At 55.3% G+C, this 16009-nt stretch overlaps 1 protein-coding gene across 1 annotated transcript; it reads left to right on the forward strand.

The window, feature by feature from the left end:
* Positions 1-434: 434 nt before the first annotated feature.
* Positions 435-14662, forward strand: MAT1A (methionine adenosyltransferase 1A; the record flags this gene model as incomplete). Its single annotated transcript, XM_081105189.1, has 9 exons — positions 435-528; positions 4622-4699; positions 5491-5613; positions 8154-8266; positions 8688-8831; positions 11734-11952; positions 13346-13528; positions 13817-13950; positions 14560-14662. 9 exons carry the CDS (start codon positions 435-437, stop codon positions 14660-14662), a joined length of 1191 nt encoding a protein of 396 aa, XP_080961315.1.
* Between the last annotated feature and the right edge of the window lie 1347 nt (positions 14663-16009).

A 16009-nucleotide genomic window follows, 5' to 3' on the forward strand; every position in this document is an offset into this window, starting at 1 on the left:
TTGGGCAGCATGGAGTCTGGCTGCAGAGCCCGCAGAGTGTCTCTTCCACGGGGTCTCCGCAGCCTTTCCCACCACTGACAGGTGCCCAGGCGGGGGGTCAGAGCTGAAGCCGGAAACCCCTCCAGGTGAGGCGACCCCTCCCAGGAAATGGACTCCTCCCCTTTTCTCACATGACGTGCTGGCACTTTCACTTTTCCATATATAGGGTCACTCAGGAGCCAGCTCTGGCCAGTCCAGGTAGCGACACTGCCACCTTCAGTCCCTCCCTTCACAGCATCCTCGCCTTGCTCTCGAATGCTCACCAGCAGTTAGGCGGGAGTGACCCCTGCGCTTCTGCCAGCCACAGGCCTGTTGGGTTTAAAGAAAAGAGAAAAACTCAAAGTCACAGCATTAAACGGTTGCCTTGAGGAAGCTGAGCGGAGACCTGTGAGAAGATGAACGGACCGGTGGATGGCTTGTATGACAGCTCTCTCAGTGAAGAAGGGGCCTTCATGTTCACCTCGGAATCCGTAGGAGAGGGGCACCCCGGTGAGTAGGCTGTACCGGCCCGACGTGACCTGGACCGAGGGAGTCACTTTTGCTACAGGTGTTAGTGACTCTCCGGGCTCTCTGGAGGAACACTGTGAAGTATTTTTTTACTCTATTTGTAGTTTCGTAAAACAGATCATCACATGCCAATGAAGCATTGCAAGTGAATGAAGCTGAGGGTTCCTGCCGCCACCACCACGGGCATCAGCCCTCAGCGTGGGGGCGGGGGGGGGGGGCTGCAGCAGAGACCACCCAGTTGGTTGACTAAAAATAGTCAGGGACATAAAATTATCATCAGTACAAACATTATATGTGTATATATATATATATATATTAGTAAATCTTTAACTTATTATCAACGAGCAGCTTAAGTCAACAGAAAATGTTCCCTCAAACAAGACCGAGGGTCACCAAGTTTTTCGTGTAAAGCACATGTAGCTTAGGAAGACGCGGCAGTGCATCCTCTGTTGGGATGGAGCTCCAGGTTCTGGAAGTCTCCGGTGTGTTATAGAAGAAACAGGAAGAAAATTCAAGCGTTCTTTTGGTGCCTGAAAAGTAGGTGGGCTGTGAGTTGGGGAACCGAGAGAGGCTTCCTTGGTGACCGTGGAGACCAGGATCAGAGCCTCGGTGTTTAGAGGAATGGTTCTCAAACTCCGGGGTAAAATGCAGAGTGCTGGGCCTCACCCCCAAACTCTGATTTAGTCGGTCTCGGGAAGGCTCAAAAATTTGCATTTTGGGGAGCAGTTGAAAACTGGCAATTGTTGTCAGTTTTGGCTAAAAGAAACTCTTTAAAAAAGAATTTTCTTTTTTAAAAAATGTATTTTTTATTGATTTCAGAGAGGGAGGGAGAGGAAGAGAGAGACAGAACGTCAATGATGAGAGAGAGTCAATGGTTACTGACTTCGAGCCCTGACCTCCTGGTTAATAGGTTGTCGTTCAACCCCTGAGCCATGCCCACGGGCAGAATTTGCATTTTTAGTAAGTTCCCAGGAGATGCTGCTGCCTTGAGTGTGGGAATCTTACTTTGAGAACCATTGTTCCAAGAAAACCCTGGGGCTAGACACACTGATTTATGTATTTAAGCACTTCTTCAAAATTCATTGGACCAGTTGAAGTTTTTGGTAACTCATCACCAAGTCTACTTTTTTTTTCTTGTTCTTGTTCTTCCTCAAAGAGATTTAACTTCTGTACCTTGTAACTCAGCTTTAAATATCTCAATACACTACTCCTTCCATATGCTTTAGCCAGTGGTTATCAACTTGGGGTGATTTTATCCCCTTTCTCCCAAGGACACTTCAAAATGTGTGAAAACATTGGGGATTGTGACAACCAAGGTGGGTTTGTAATGGCCATTTAATGGATAAGAGGCCCGACATGCTCCTATATGTCCCGCATACACAAGTCCATCTCCCCACAACAAAAAATTTTCGAGCCCTAAATGTCCACAGTCGCGCTGTTAAGAAACCTCGTGACTTAATTCAATGTAAATCATCTTTTTTTATTATGCACAATTTTACAAAGTTTCTAGGTCTACCGTACTCATAATCTCTGCTTCATTGCTATGTCTGGCAAAGTCTGGACAGCTCCCTGGCTTTTGAAAGCCAAATATAGGTTAGGATTTGCTCTGCCCGAAGGAAGTGGGTGGTTTGGCATGCAGTGGCCAGTGGTCCCAGGGCACACACAGCAAGGTGCTCGGTGGACAGAGAAGGAAAATTCCAGCCGATCAATTGGCTGTTTGTCTACTGAGTGGCAGACTAGAGTTTGTCTGATTCTCCTTTCACTTGCCACTAAAAATTAACTGTCCACGTAAGTCAGTCAGCTTCCACTAAGGTTTGGTGACTTTTTGTTTGTTATTCCAGTGCTAAATTCCTCTCCACCAGAAAGATAAAATTAATGCTTCTTTTTCAACTTCCAATAAAACCAACTATTAGCTATCTTAAGGCTACTAAGTGATAACAATAAAAATTTCCAAAGCCGAAAGAAACAGTTCTGAAGGGCCTCCTTAGATGTTATCTTAGTTTGTCAAGCTATCTTTTAAAAAAATATATTTTTATTTATTTCAGGGAGGAAGAAAGAGAGAAGAGAGATAGAAACATCAATGATGAGAGAGAGTCATTGCTCACCTGCCTCCTGCATGCCCCCAACTGGGGATCGAGCCTGCAACCCAGACATGTGCCCTGACCAGGAATTGAACCGTGATCTCCTGGTTCATAGGTCAACGTTCAACCACTGAGCCACACTGGCCGACTGTCAAGCTATCTTGATACCCTTGCTCAACTCCAGCTTTATCCCTAATACCCCTTATCCCATTTCTCTGTGTGCGTTGGGAACATGTGACCCATGTCCTTTAAGTAGCAGAGTCATCACGATCGGCTCCCAAGAGTCCTGATGGGTCAGCCTAACGTGGATGTTTGAGCAGCAGGACGCCTTCCTTGGGAGGGTGTGCAGAGGCTGCGATTCAGACAAACTTAGATTTACAAGCATATCTGCCAGTGGCAGGAGGATAGAAAAACTCAAATGTATGGTTATTTTTCTTTTTAAAAGTTTTAAAATTACAGTTGACATTCAATAGTATATTAGTTTCGAGTGTACAGCATACTGGTTAGACATTTATATAACTTACTAAGTGATCACCCCGGTAAATCTAGTATCCATCTGACCATACATAGTTGTTACAATATTATTGACTATATTCCCCATGCTGTACTTTCCATCTTCATCTGTAACTACCAAGTTGTACTTCTTAACACCTACCCCTTTTTCACCCAGTACTCTACCCCCTCTCATCTGGCAGCCATCAGTTTGTTCTCTGTGTCTATGAGTTTATTTCTGTTTTGTTTTTTGAGATTCCACATATTAGTAAAATTATATGTTATTTGCCTTTCTCTGTCTGCTTATATCACTTAGCATAATACCCGCTAGGTTCAAACATGTGTTTAATAGCACTTTCTGCAAGGAAAAATTGGGGAATTTACCTTTAATAACAAATTGACATTTTTAATTACAGAACGTATAATGTGCTTTTGAGAGTAGAATTGCTTGATTCTGGATCCAAGTTCTTAATTTAAAAACTTAAAAAAAGAGAGAGAAACCCAAGGAAACTTTTGGAGGTGATAGATATGTTAATTACCTTTATGTGGTAATGGTAACATGCATGTATACATATGTCCAAACTCATAAAATTGTACACATTAATTATACACAACATTTTTATAGACCAATCATGTCTCAATAAAACTGGAAAAACCTTATTAATTTATTAAGAGCAGACTCTACGGGTATTTTGGACATTAAATGATATTAATATGTATAAATAGATAAATAGATGTTACCTTTATTTCAGAATTTGTGAGCATTGACAGTTCACAGGACCCCAAAGCAAGAGTAGATTTCTCCACAGCGCCATCTAGTGGTCTATGAGCTCACCCATGCAGAGTCTTGAAGGCAAACACAGAGTGAGGTCAAAGGTTGGCTGGTGCTGAACTCCTCAGTCCGCCTTGACTGCAGAGGTCGGCCCAGCTGTTAGAACATCTGGCCTTTAGGAGGCCGAGTGGCCGTGGGGAGGGTCCGAGAGCTGTCTGTGGGAATGTTCTGCAAATCAGCACTGATGCTCAGAGGTCCTCTCAGCCCACGGCTGGGGTGGGGCTGGGCTGGCGTGTTCTACACCACACGCTGCATCCTGTGGAACCTGCAGCACGTGCATCGGGTTGTCCCTTCTGACTTCACACCTTGGCACCTAATCTCACCGATGTTAGTAGCGGTTTTAACTTCTATGTCCAGGACTTTCCTGGGTGTTAGAATGAAAGGAATATGTTGAGGAATGAGGGACTTTTAGTTAGTAGTGTGTATGTGTGTGAATTGCTGTAGACGCTTAGAACTGGTTTTGGAATATATTTCTTTTTTTAGGGAATTCTATAATTTTATACATCATACAAAATTAGGCAGAAATGGGAAAAAATAACTTCTTACATTTAAAACAGTGTCCTTTTAGGCAGAGTTGCTATGCAAACTGACAGAATAGCAAATTCTTTTAGCATTTCATTTGTTGTACCTAATATTTCCATGATTCCTTCACGTGTTCGTTCTTTTCCAGATAAGATCTGTGACCAGATCAGCGATGCGGTGCTGGATGCCCACCTCCAGCAGGACCCCAATGCCAAGGTGGCCTGCGGTAAGAAGCGCCTGGGCCCTTCGCGGAGCCCTACGGGCAGCCTGAGTCCTTTGCTGAGGCGAAGCCCTCACCACAGCAGAGTCAGGAGGGCCCCGAGTGATTAGGGCGAGTCCTCTCACTTCACTGAGGGACAGTGCGTGTGGCTGAATGAGGGCCTTGGCCACTGTCACTGCGTAGGCGTGCCCACCATGGAGATCACAGCCTGCTGTCCTCCTGTTGGTGCCCTGGCCTGTCTGCTGCACTGACCGTCTGTCCCTCTCCAGTGCCACCCTGGCCCCTGGATTGAGGACTAGGTGTCCCTCTGAGGGTAGACTTCACGCCGACATCTTTGTAAACAGCTCAGATTCTCTGTTCAGGATCCCACTCCCTGAAGCCTGCAGTGGAGGTTAGCAGCAGGGGCGAGAGAGCGTCGCGCAGGCTGAGCGCATCCTTTAGGCCAACTGCGTGCAGTCGTGTCTCCTTTTAATCCACACGGCAGTCTTCTTCTTCGCCTCACCTAACAGTCGAGGAGACAGACAGGGAGGCTGAGTTGTTCAAGGTCACACGAGTAGTAAGTGTGATACGAAAACTTGGTGCAAAAACTCAGGTGTAACCAGTTCTTTCCGAAGTGTAGTTCTCGGGGCATTGAAGGTGGTCAGCAACCGCGCTGGAATTCACTCCTTTTATTAGCGTTGCTATTGCTATTTCCCGTCTGGTAAGGTTCGCTGTGAGTCTTTATCAGCACGGGAGAGGTCTAGCCATTGGGCGTCCCTGTGCTGGCGCTGGCCACTCCCTTTGTCCTTCCCTTCCAGAGACGGTGTGCAAGACGGGCATGGTGCTGCTGTGCGGGGAGATCACCTCCATGGCCATGGTGGACTACCAGCGGGTGGTGCGGGACACCATCAAGCACATTGGCTACGACGACTCTGCCAAGGGTAAGGCAGGGCCCGGACTCCGCGGGAGGCCCCCCAGGCTGTCACATCAGAGGCTTCTGGACGGGCACAGGCCACCCGGGGAGAGACAGTCCTAGGGGCGCCTGTCGGGGACCAGGGGTCAAAGCCTGGCAGCAGTAGGCAGCCCAGTGACCGCCCACGGAACCGCCCAGTCCATCCATCGTAACTCTGGCCTTGTTTAGTGTCCTGCCCTCTTGGAGCTTTTGGAAGAGAAAGAACTCTGAGGAAAAGGAGCTGCCCTCCGCCGGGTCCTGTCCTCGGCTGGCACTGGCGCTGGTCTCTGTGTCCTCTTAACTGCTTGAGGGCCCTGCTGTGCTTCTACGCAGATGAGGAAATCCGGGCTTCAAGCTAAACGGTTTCTATGAGGTGACAGTCAGTGCGTGGCTGCCCCTCTTGGGCCTCCCGTGTTTCTGCTAAACTGTGCTGCTGCCCATTATGGACAAGAAGAGGACTTAACCCAGAACTGGTCCTGGGAGCGGGCGACGGAGGCAGGCAGTGTGGGAGCCTAAGCCCAGGGAGGGGCACAGGCCCTGGCAGGAGTGGAGCAGGAGCAGTGACCAGGGGCGGGCGAGAGCCGAGGGCACTGAAGCCTGCGGCGGGCAGGCCGGGAGGCCCCTGCAGGGCATCAAAGGGCGGGTGAGGGCCCGATGCTGAGGGCCTGTGCACAGCGCCGGCCCACTTACTGGCTGTCAGGGTGACGTGGGCATCTGCGTGGGTCAGGGCAGGCTGGGTGCCTGTGGCACCTTTCTAAGTGAGAGACCCACCCCACTTTCCCAGATCACGTGACGCCCTTGGTTGGTTTTCAGCGTTAAGAAGAGTCATTATGTAGACAGTGATTAGGCCAAATGTGAGATGTTTATTGCAAAATGGTGAGCCCTTGGCAGCTCTCTAAAGGTTGTTCATAGGTCGATGCCTTTAGAATCGGTCACTGGGCACAGGAGGCGGCACAGGACAGAGGTGTCCTTTGGCGGTAGGGCCTCGCCTGAAGCATGTGCACACACCATGGATTGGGTCTGCGTCGTTGGCTTGTTTGTTTGCTTTAGCTGGCCCCCTCTGGCCGCGTGGACAGGAGAGACTGGAAAGAGGGTGGCAGCCAGTTTGTCACTAGTACCTGACCCTTTGGCGGGGCCGTTTGCTTTAGCTCCTCAGTCACGGGGTCCTTGGGGTGAGGCCTGCGCGTTGGAGGCCCCACAGGGAGAAGAATGTGCTGTCTGCGCACAGTGCTCCCTCCTGCGGCTCCGCGGCTGTGCTGCTGCGAGCCCAGACTCCCCTGCCCAGGCCCCGGCCGGTGCCACCTGCTTCCACCTCTGTGCCCGCCGAGCGGCAGGGCGGGCAGCCAGGGCTCCGCTCCGCAGGTGTGGCTTTTCCCTCGGGACCGCATCTCAGGATGAGAGGCCTCAGGGCTGGGAGCCTCTGAACAGTCAGGGACACGTATTTGTTCAGTGTGTTTAATACACATGCTCCTCGCATTGCAACGGGGTGACGTCCTGATAAGCCGGCCCTAAGCTGAAGGCATCGAAAGTCAAAATCACTTAGTACAGCTAACCTGTGAGCGTCCCCGGTTGCCTCGCCGGCCGCACACGGCCCAGAACACCTACAGTGGCCACGCTGGGCAAATCGTTTAACAGCGGCTACACTGGAGAGTGTGGGTTGTTGACCCTCCTGATCGCGTGGCTTCCTGGGGCTGAGGCTCGCCGCCCAGCATCTGAGAGACTATGGTACTGAATATCGACAGGGAAAGATCAAGGTTTACAATTCGAAGTATGGCTTCTACGAAATGCGTATCGCTTTGGCAACATCGTGAAGTTGAAGACTCCCAAGTCGAGGCCCGTATTTGGGTACTTGGATTAGGCCAGGGGTGGGCAAACTTTTTGACTCAAGGGCCACAATGGGTTCTTAAACTGGACCGGAGGGCCGGAACAAAAGCATGGATGGAATGTTTGTGTGAACTAATATAAATTCAAAGTAAACATCATTACATAAAAGGGTACGGTCTTTTTTTTTTTTTTTTTTAGTTTTATTCATTTCAAACGGGCCGAATCCGGCCCGTGGGCCGTAGTTTGCCCATGGCTGGATTAGGCCCATGTCCGGCTTTGGGTGGCAGGGTTGGCAGGGCCCGGGTTCCCTCGTGCAGTCATCCAACCTGGGACCTGGGAGGTGCCTCTGGGAGCAGCCCCGGGGCAGGCGTGAGTCACCCATCGCGCTTCAGGGGAGCAGCTGGGGCTGCTGCTGGTTCCCGCACAGCAGTTCTGTGAGGGTGTGTGTGTCTAATCGAGCTGTGACGTAACACAGTGCAGTGCGCAGTGCAGGACTCCCTTTGGCTAAAGAGTCTTACGTGATGGTAAGGACACTGGGCCTTCCCCATTCTGGCATTGGCTCTGGGCCCAGGCAGGTCCCAGCTAACTGGAGACCCCCCGACCCCCACAAGTGCACGCCAGGAACTGAACGTCCCGGTAGCTCGGTGGCTGGCAGCCGCCCTGTGTCTGATGTGTCCCCACTTGGCCTGCTTCCCTTCTGCCCAGGCTTTGACTTCAAGACCTGCAATGTGCTTGTGGCGCTGGAGCAGCAGTCCCCAGACATCGCCCAGGGCGTCCATCTGGACAGAAATGAAGAGGACGTCGGTGCTGGAGACCAGGTGAGAGTGCGGAGCCCGGGCGCTGGGGCAGGACGCGGGCAGTGCGGCCGCTCTGGCCCTGCTCTGCCCTGTGTTGAGGAGCTGGCAGGGAAGTTCCTGAATAACGGGTTAATCACACTATGGGGTGACCCCTCCTCCTGGGGGACCGCAGGGAGCTGCACGCCCCTACTTCAGGGCAGCGACGTGAGGGCGCCGCGGGCTGTGGGAGGCTGGGGTTGTTGATGCCAATTTGGGCTGTCTCCCCTCTTAGGAGGTTGGGTGGCAGGGACCGGGCCATCCCCTCCACAGGGCCCAGCGCGAGTGCTGCGTGTGCGAGGCACCCGAGTGAGGTTGAGGTTGGAGTGCAGCGGAGGGTTCGGTCTGAGGACAGCCGCCCTGGTCTGAAGCGGGTGTGGCTCAGTGGGCTCTCTCCCTGCTGTAGGGCTTGATGTTCGGCTACGCCACTGACGAGACGGAGGAGTGCATGCCCCTCACCATCATCCTTGCTCACAAACTCAATGCCCGGATGGCAGAGCTGAGGCGCTCGGGGGTGCTCCCCTGGCTCAGGCCCGACTCGAAGACTCAGGTGGGTCTCTCCTTTGCCTGGTTCCAGACACACACTTCAAGCTCCCCATCCTCTCATTCCTGTTAAGGCCAAAATGTGCAGTCTGGACACAAAGAATTGTGGATTTTGAAAAGAGTATTTATTTGAAAAATCTTCAGCTCTAGATGTTTTCTCCCCCTATTTTATTACGAAAAATTTCAAAGGTACCGGAAAATGGAAAGAAAGTTTTTAAGGAAAAAAAAATTGTTGTTTTCCTTCTCGGCATATGTTGACTCTGGTAATGTAATTCCCGTTCCTGCCACAAACTTCTGAACGGGTTTCAAACTTTTGGTCACTGCCCTGCCACTAATACAGGTCTCCGCATCGTGAGCAAGGTCTGGACGCGCCTGAGCAAGGATCGTCTGCATCTGTCTGGGCCTTTTCCTTTCTTTCTCATAAAAACACCTTCTCTTTGCTGTTCCTGCCTCTGGCCCTTGGGCCCTGGCCACTGGGCTCCCCGCAGAGTGAAGATCCCCACGGAGGTCTGTATTCGAGGCCCGCGGTGATGCCAGCACTCGCACACCTGGAGGCCTCCTGTCCACCTTCCCTGTCCACCTCCTCCTGTCCTGGGGGCTCCCTCCCCTGGCTCCTCTTCCGCATCCCAGTGGGTTCATGGCTCTTCTTCCACCCTTGCTCCCCTCTGTCTGTGCTAATGGACCCACCTGGGCTCACTCAGCTCCCTATCTTCCACCTGCAGTCCTCTCCTAACCACCCCCCCACTTTTCACTCGCCCTGCAAACCAATGTGCCCAGGAGCCTGCTGTGTGCCGCCTGGGCCGGGAGTGAGGCCCACTCTGGTACCCAAGCATCCTGTGTGCGGGTGTGGGTCCCCTGACGGAGCCTCCCGGCCCCTGGACCCCCAGGCCGCTGCACTGTGGGGCACTGTGCCTGCACCCGCTGCGAGGCCTTCTCCTCCCCCTCCTGGTAGAGGAGGTTCCTCACCTCACCTGCGCTGACTGAACAGGATGAGTCTTTCCACCTGAGCAAACTCCTCCTGCTGATACGGGAGTTGAGTCGCAGCACGAGGCTATTTTTGCAGCTGGTCAGGGGTGTGTTTTCCGTGGTGCATTTTCCCCACACGATGAGATAAGAGCCCTGCTTGAGCCCCGAGCTCTGTGGGTCTGCAAGGACGCCGCTGGGGCTCACGGCTGAGGGGAGGTGGGGAGCAGGGGCAGAGGAGACGGGCCTCAGCTGCCCCTTGGAATGCGAGCCTTCTCCTGCGGCCCGAAGGGCAGATTTGGCCCTAGAGCCAGTAGGGCCCCCCCTTCTGAGAGCCCCCAACTCCAGTCCCTCCCACAGGGCCCTGAGTGTGCACAGCCCAGCAGTTAAGGGTTGCTTCAGTCCAGAGATGTTGGTGTGCATCGCCCGCTCACACGATGCCATGTGGGCAGGGTTCCTTCTCTCCCTTCCCTGACCTCACCCTGTTGCTCTTTGGACCAGGCAGGACGCAGAGTGGGAGTGTGACACAAGTGCAGTGTTGCATGGACATCCGCGGGCCTGGGGCTGGCAGACACTGGCTGCAGGCACAGCCCCAGGAGGCCCTGGGGTGGGAGCAGTGCTGAGCCTGCAGCCAGTGTCTCTACCAGGGCCCCTGGCATAGCTTCACTCCTGCAGGCCCCCACACGCCAGAGCCCCTCGGGGCACTGCTCTTGTGGGTTCACACTGACTGGGTAGCAACGGGGCCTGTGGCTCCAGCATAGCCCTGAGGGTCTTAGTGACAGCTTCCTGCTGGGCAGAGCCCCACCAGGCCACACAGCTCCCGGTTAGAACCTGGCTTTGCTGGCTGTGTGACCTTGACCACGGCATTTATGTTCTGGACCTCAGCTTTTTTGTCTTTAAGACGGGCTGGTAACAGCCTCTTAGAGCTTTCGGCATGGTTCCTGGCATACAGTGCATGCTCGGGCCATGCCCGATTCTTTAACCAGCTTCGTCTGCCGCACTCACCTCTCCTCCCTCTCACTTGCCAGGCCCAGCTGCCCTGGCTGCTCTCCGCCTCACAGCCCGGCCAGGGGGGGACGCCAGGCTCTCCTGCTCACTGAGGTGTCAGGAAAGGACGGGACAAGCGTCTCGTCTGTGCTGCTGTGGGAATGGCACGGGCTTTGGACCAGGCAGAGCAGGGTTTGGCTCTTCGGCTTTTCTCTGATGAGCGTGTGGCTTCAGACAAGTGGCTTCACTTCTCAGAGCCGTGTTCTCATTTGTGAAATGGAGCGCACAAGGCCTGCCGGCTGGAGTGGCTCACAGAGTAATTGGTCCTGCACAGAACGGGCACAGCCTGGCCTCGCTGGCGGCAGTGATCCTGGCTCTGTCCCTGTGGCCTGATCTGGAGGGTGCTGTGGGCAGTGCCACCCGCCGGGTGCTGTCCGCTTCCCTCTCATTTGCCAGAACACCCAGAGCTGGCAGCTCCCTCTGCCTCAGCCAGTAAGTCACTGGCCCTGTCTGCCTCCCGAGCTCCTCCCTGAGAGGCTGGGAGAGCTAGCCGTGGCCCGCAGACTCCTGTGTCCTTGGAAGGAGCCAGAATAGCTTGGCCCTGGTACATAAAGGATCAAGGGAGGGCTTTGGCCAGGGGACACTTGTTGGCACCCAGAACCCTCTGAGATAGCAGTAAAGGGGTCCAGTGGGTCATAGAGAGACAACTGTGTAAACCCCGAGTCTCCAAGGGGCACTAATGGTGGCCACAGGTGGGACTAGCTTATGCCTGATGCCCAGCCATCGCATAGCACTAGGCAGCCATTCAGATACCAGATGCGTCAGATGAGCTTTCCTGCAGGCCTTTGGAAGACAGCAGGCCCCTGGCTCCTGGGAGCCCTGGCTGCTCTGTGCCCAGCAGTGATGTGTCCTCCACTCAGGGCAGGGCCTCACGAGTCTCCTGCCCTTCTGACCGACAGGTGACAGTGCAGTACATGCAGGACAACGGCGCGGTCATCCCCATGCGCGTCCACACCATCGTCATCTCTGTGCAGCACAATGAGGACATCACGCTGGAGGACATGCGCAAGGCCCTGCAGGAGCAGGTGATCCGGGCCGTGGTGCCCGCCAAGTACCTGGACAAAGACACCATCTACCACCTGCAGCCCAGCGGGCGCTTTGTCATCGGCGGTCCCCAGGTGCGCCATGGTCTCTGGATGAGGCCCTGGTTTGTCTGTTCCTGGGGTGCTCCCTCCCGGAGCACAGACTGTAGGGGGCTGTGTGACTCAGCCAGGTCTGGCCTTGGACAACTGTGAAGTCAGCTCCCTCTCTGTGAGGCTTGCTGTGTACCTGTCAGTACCTGAGGGACGGGGATGTGTCCCCAGGATTCCTCCACCTGTGCTGCCTGGCCCTCCCACTCCAGACAGCCCATCCTTTTTTGTTGTTGTTAATCCTCACTTGAGGTTATTTTCCCGTTGATTTTCAGAGAGAGTGGAAGGGAAGGGGAGACAGAGAGAGAAACATCTATGTGAGACACATCGATTGGTTGCCACGTTGCCTCCACCATGTACCCCGACCAGGGCTGGGGATCTAGCTTTGCAACCAAGGTACATTCCCTTGACCGAATCAAACCTGGGACCCTCCAGTCTGAGGGTCAATGCTCTAACCACTGAGCCAGACTGGCTAAGGCCAGACAGCCTATTCTTGATGCCATGCTTGCCCAAGAGGCTGCTGCCTCACCTGCTAATGTGCTAACTCGCATCGCAAATGACTGACCTTTACCAGGTGGCGCTCACAGGTCGTTGCCACAGGCCCCCTTCAACTCCTGAGGGCACCGAGGTGGGCAGTTTATTATGTGGACACTTGCTGCCCCCTCCCTCCTGCCCCGCGGGAGCGAGGCCACGGAGATTGGTATGGCATCTGTGTGAGGCTGCCGGCCACTGTCGGGGCCTCAGCTGTGGCTGTGCTGCCACAGAGCAGAAGCCCCACATCAGGCCCTGTGACCAGGCGAAGTGCAGGAGCAGTCAGAAAGAGAGGCCATGCCGCTTGTGTGTTCTTGCAGGACCTCTCCAAGGCTAGAAACATGAGTGTGGATGTGATCTCTAACAGGGGGGGTAGCAGGCACTCTTCTCTAATCATTTAACACAGAGCCCTGGCGTCTCCACTGCCGGGTGTTGCCCAGAGCAGACATGGGAGGAAATGGGCGCCATGGCGCTTACGGGGTGGCACCAGCGAGGCCCTGGCCCGGGTGTGCTGATTACAGCACCGTTGCCTCCTGCAGTTGGATTTCTGCACTGTGATTGGCTCATGAAGCAGAGGCAGTGGGGGCTGGCTGCCATCCCAGCAGGCTCATCGTTTGCACTTTCTGATGAGGCTCTGACGGTTTACTGACTTCCAGCTGGTCAGTGACTGGTCTGAACTGGAGCCCGGGTGTCTGGCCAACTCCAAGCGAAGGAGTTTTTGAAACATGCCCCTGGGCCACCGCAGGGCACCCTTTCCCAGCGGTGGTTCCGCCCATCACAGTGCCTCAGTGTCCGCTTCCCAGGCCCTGCGGCTCGGCTCTCATCTCTGTTTCCCGCTCTCCCCCTGCAGGGGGATGCGGGCGTCACTGGCCGGAAGATTATCGTGGACACCTACGGCGGCTGGGGGGCGCACGGTGGCGGGGCCTTCTCCGGGAAGGACTACACCAAGGTGGACCGCTCGGCGGCTTACGCTGCCCGCTGGGTGGCCAAGTCCCTGGTGAAAGCAGGGCTGTGCCGGAGAGTGCTTGTGCAGGTGGGTCCCCGCGCCCCCGGCCCCAGCATGCGGCTCTGGGGGTCGTGTGGGGCACTGTGACCAGGACCCTGAAGCCCGGGGAGAGGATAGAACCTCAGGGAGAGGGCCATGTACAGAGCCTGCCCACCTCGAGGACAGCAGGGCTACTGGGCAGACGGTGTGGGAAGTGTGTTGGCGAGAGGAGCGTGGTGCGTGGTTCCAGCTGCCCTTCCTGAGGATCTGGGGTTTCTTTGGGGGGCAGAGCCCTGCCCACCGGCTTTGCTGCCTGACCCTTGTCTCCCCCGGAAGGTTTCCTACGCCATCGGTGTGGCCGCGCCACTGTCCATTTCCATCTTCACCTATGGAACCTCGCAGAAGACCGAGAGAGAGCTGCTGGACGTGGTGAACAAGAACTTCGACCTCCGGCCTGGCGTCATCGTCAGGTAAGTCCACTGCCCTGCGCTTGTGGGCAGGACAGCTCAGCTCAGCGCGAAGGGAAGCAGGAGGAAGGACGTGCAGCCCCAGGAGAAGGGGGTCTTTGAGCCTTGGGCCCAGCACATGCACACCCAGGAGCAGGGGGTCTGGAGCTCAGGTTGAGGGGCCGCATGAGATCCTGCGGGCCCAGCAGAGGCCAGCTCCAGGTGGGAGGCCTCAGGAAAGGGAGAGGCTGAGTGGCTAAGGATTCAGGCAGCAAGTCTAGTCTCTTCTGTCCTCACTTCTAATGCCATCCCTGCTTTCTAGAGCATGCTAACTTGGCGTTGGTCTGGGCCAGGTCAGTGGGGTGCAGAGGAGAAAGGCACCACGGGGCTAGAGTGCACTCCAGGCCCCTGAGCGGGGGTTTCCTGAGCCTCTGAGCTGCTTCCCAGGAGCCAGTGACAGTGACAGCCACCCCACAGACACGGTGTCGTGTAGACAGGACATTTAGGAGAAATGACTTGAGTGGTGACATTCCTTACAAAGACTGTGCTAGGCTGCTACTCCTGGGTCTGAAATTCGTAGAGAGACTCTGTTTCCTTCCCGCTGAAATGACCCTTCCTTCTGGGGCCTCGCAGGGACTTGGATTTGAAGAAGCCCATCTACCAGAAGACCGCGTGCTACGGCCACTTTGGAAGAAGCGAGTTCCCGTGGGAGGTTCCCAAGAAGCTTGTGTTTTAGAGCCGGGAGCTGGCCTGGCCCCGGAGGCATCTGGGCGGCCGCGTACGTCTGTTCCAGGACCCCAGCTCCCAGGTCTCCCAGACCGAAGGCGCCGTGTGTGGCCAAGAGGGTGCCTTTCCCCACGCTCCCTCCTGGCCCTTGGACTTAGCCCTGTTCGTCATCATCACGAATGGCAGGAAGCAGGCAGCTTCCCGGTGCTGAGGACAGTCACGGGGTTCCCCTACCTCTCCCTCAGACCAAGGCGATGCTTATTTAGTAGAAAAACCATCCCTCCAGGAGTTAATCCCCGCCCTCAACCCCCACCCCCACCCCCACCCCCCAGCACAGGCCCTGACTGGCTCCTGCTCACTGTCTCCTGACGGTAGCCAAGGTCAGTGAATCTCCCAGCTCTCCGGCCAGCGCCCTGAGCTAGGGTCCTCCGCCCCCTGGCCAGGCTGTGACAGGCACAGGGCAGGGCTGACATGGTCTGAGCTAACTAACCACTGGTGCCATCTCTTCCTCAGTCCACATGCTAGGAAGCATCTTCGTCACCCCATTTATAAGCAGGGCGATGACACATAGACCATCCAGGGAGCTTTCACACGGTCCCACAGCCACAGCGTCAGGAGCCTGGGCCCCACCCCCCAAGCTCGTTCCAGAGCCAGGTCTGAGCCGTGGGGACGCAGAGTGCAGCGAGGCTGGGCCTTTGGCCTACCGACGCGAGGTTGCTGCGAATCAGGGGATTAGCCACCGGCTCTTGGGGAGCCCTGGGCAATGACCTGCAAAGTCAGGGCAGAAACAAAGCGGTTCCATTTGCCTCATTGCTACCAGGAGACGGTTCAGGGTGAGCTGGCTGGGCTGGAGTCTGGAGTTAAGAGGCAACCATATAACCCAGCCCCTGATGCTCAGGCTCAGGCAGGGCTGGGCTGTGTGGGCCTTGGGCCAGTGGCCTGAGTCCAGTCCAGTCCCAAGTCCCACATGTCTCATGTTCAGTGTGACCTTGGGGGCAGGACTTGAAGCCCAGTGGTGGACAAGTTGGCCGAGATGTCATGGGAGATTCCATGTTGTCAGGTGGCTTCTGGGGCGGCAGGTCCACTCCCGAGGAACCCAAGGCGTCCTCAGTGCGACAGGGTCTTAGAAGTTGTCTGCTCACCTGCCTCTCCATCCATGGCCAGTACCCCCCACCCACCCGTGCTCAGCCTGGGCCTCTGGCACCACCCACCCACCTGTCCTCAGCCTGGGCCTCTACCTTCATCCCAGCTCCCAGACCACAGGCTCAGGGAGGGCCTCCATGGGGACCGGGCTCCTTTCCGGGCACACGGAGCTGGCTCTGGCGGGGCAGCAGCCGGATGCCTCTCCTGGCGTGGA

The sequence above is a fragment of the Myotis nattereri genome (genome assembly GCF_964212035.1).
Source record: "Myotis nattereri genome assembly, chromosome: 13".
Taxonomy (NCBI): domain Eukaryota; kingdom Metazoa; phylum Chordata; class Mammalia; order Chiroptera; family Vespertilionidae; genus Myotis; species Myotis nattereri.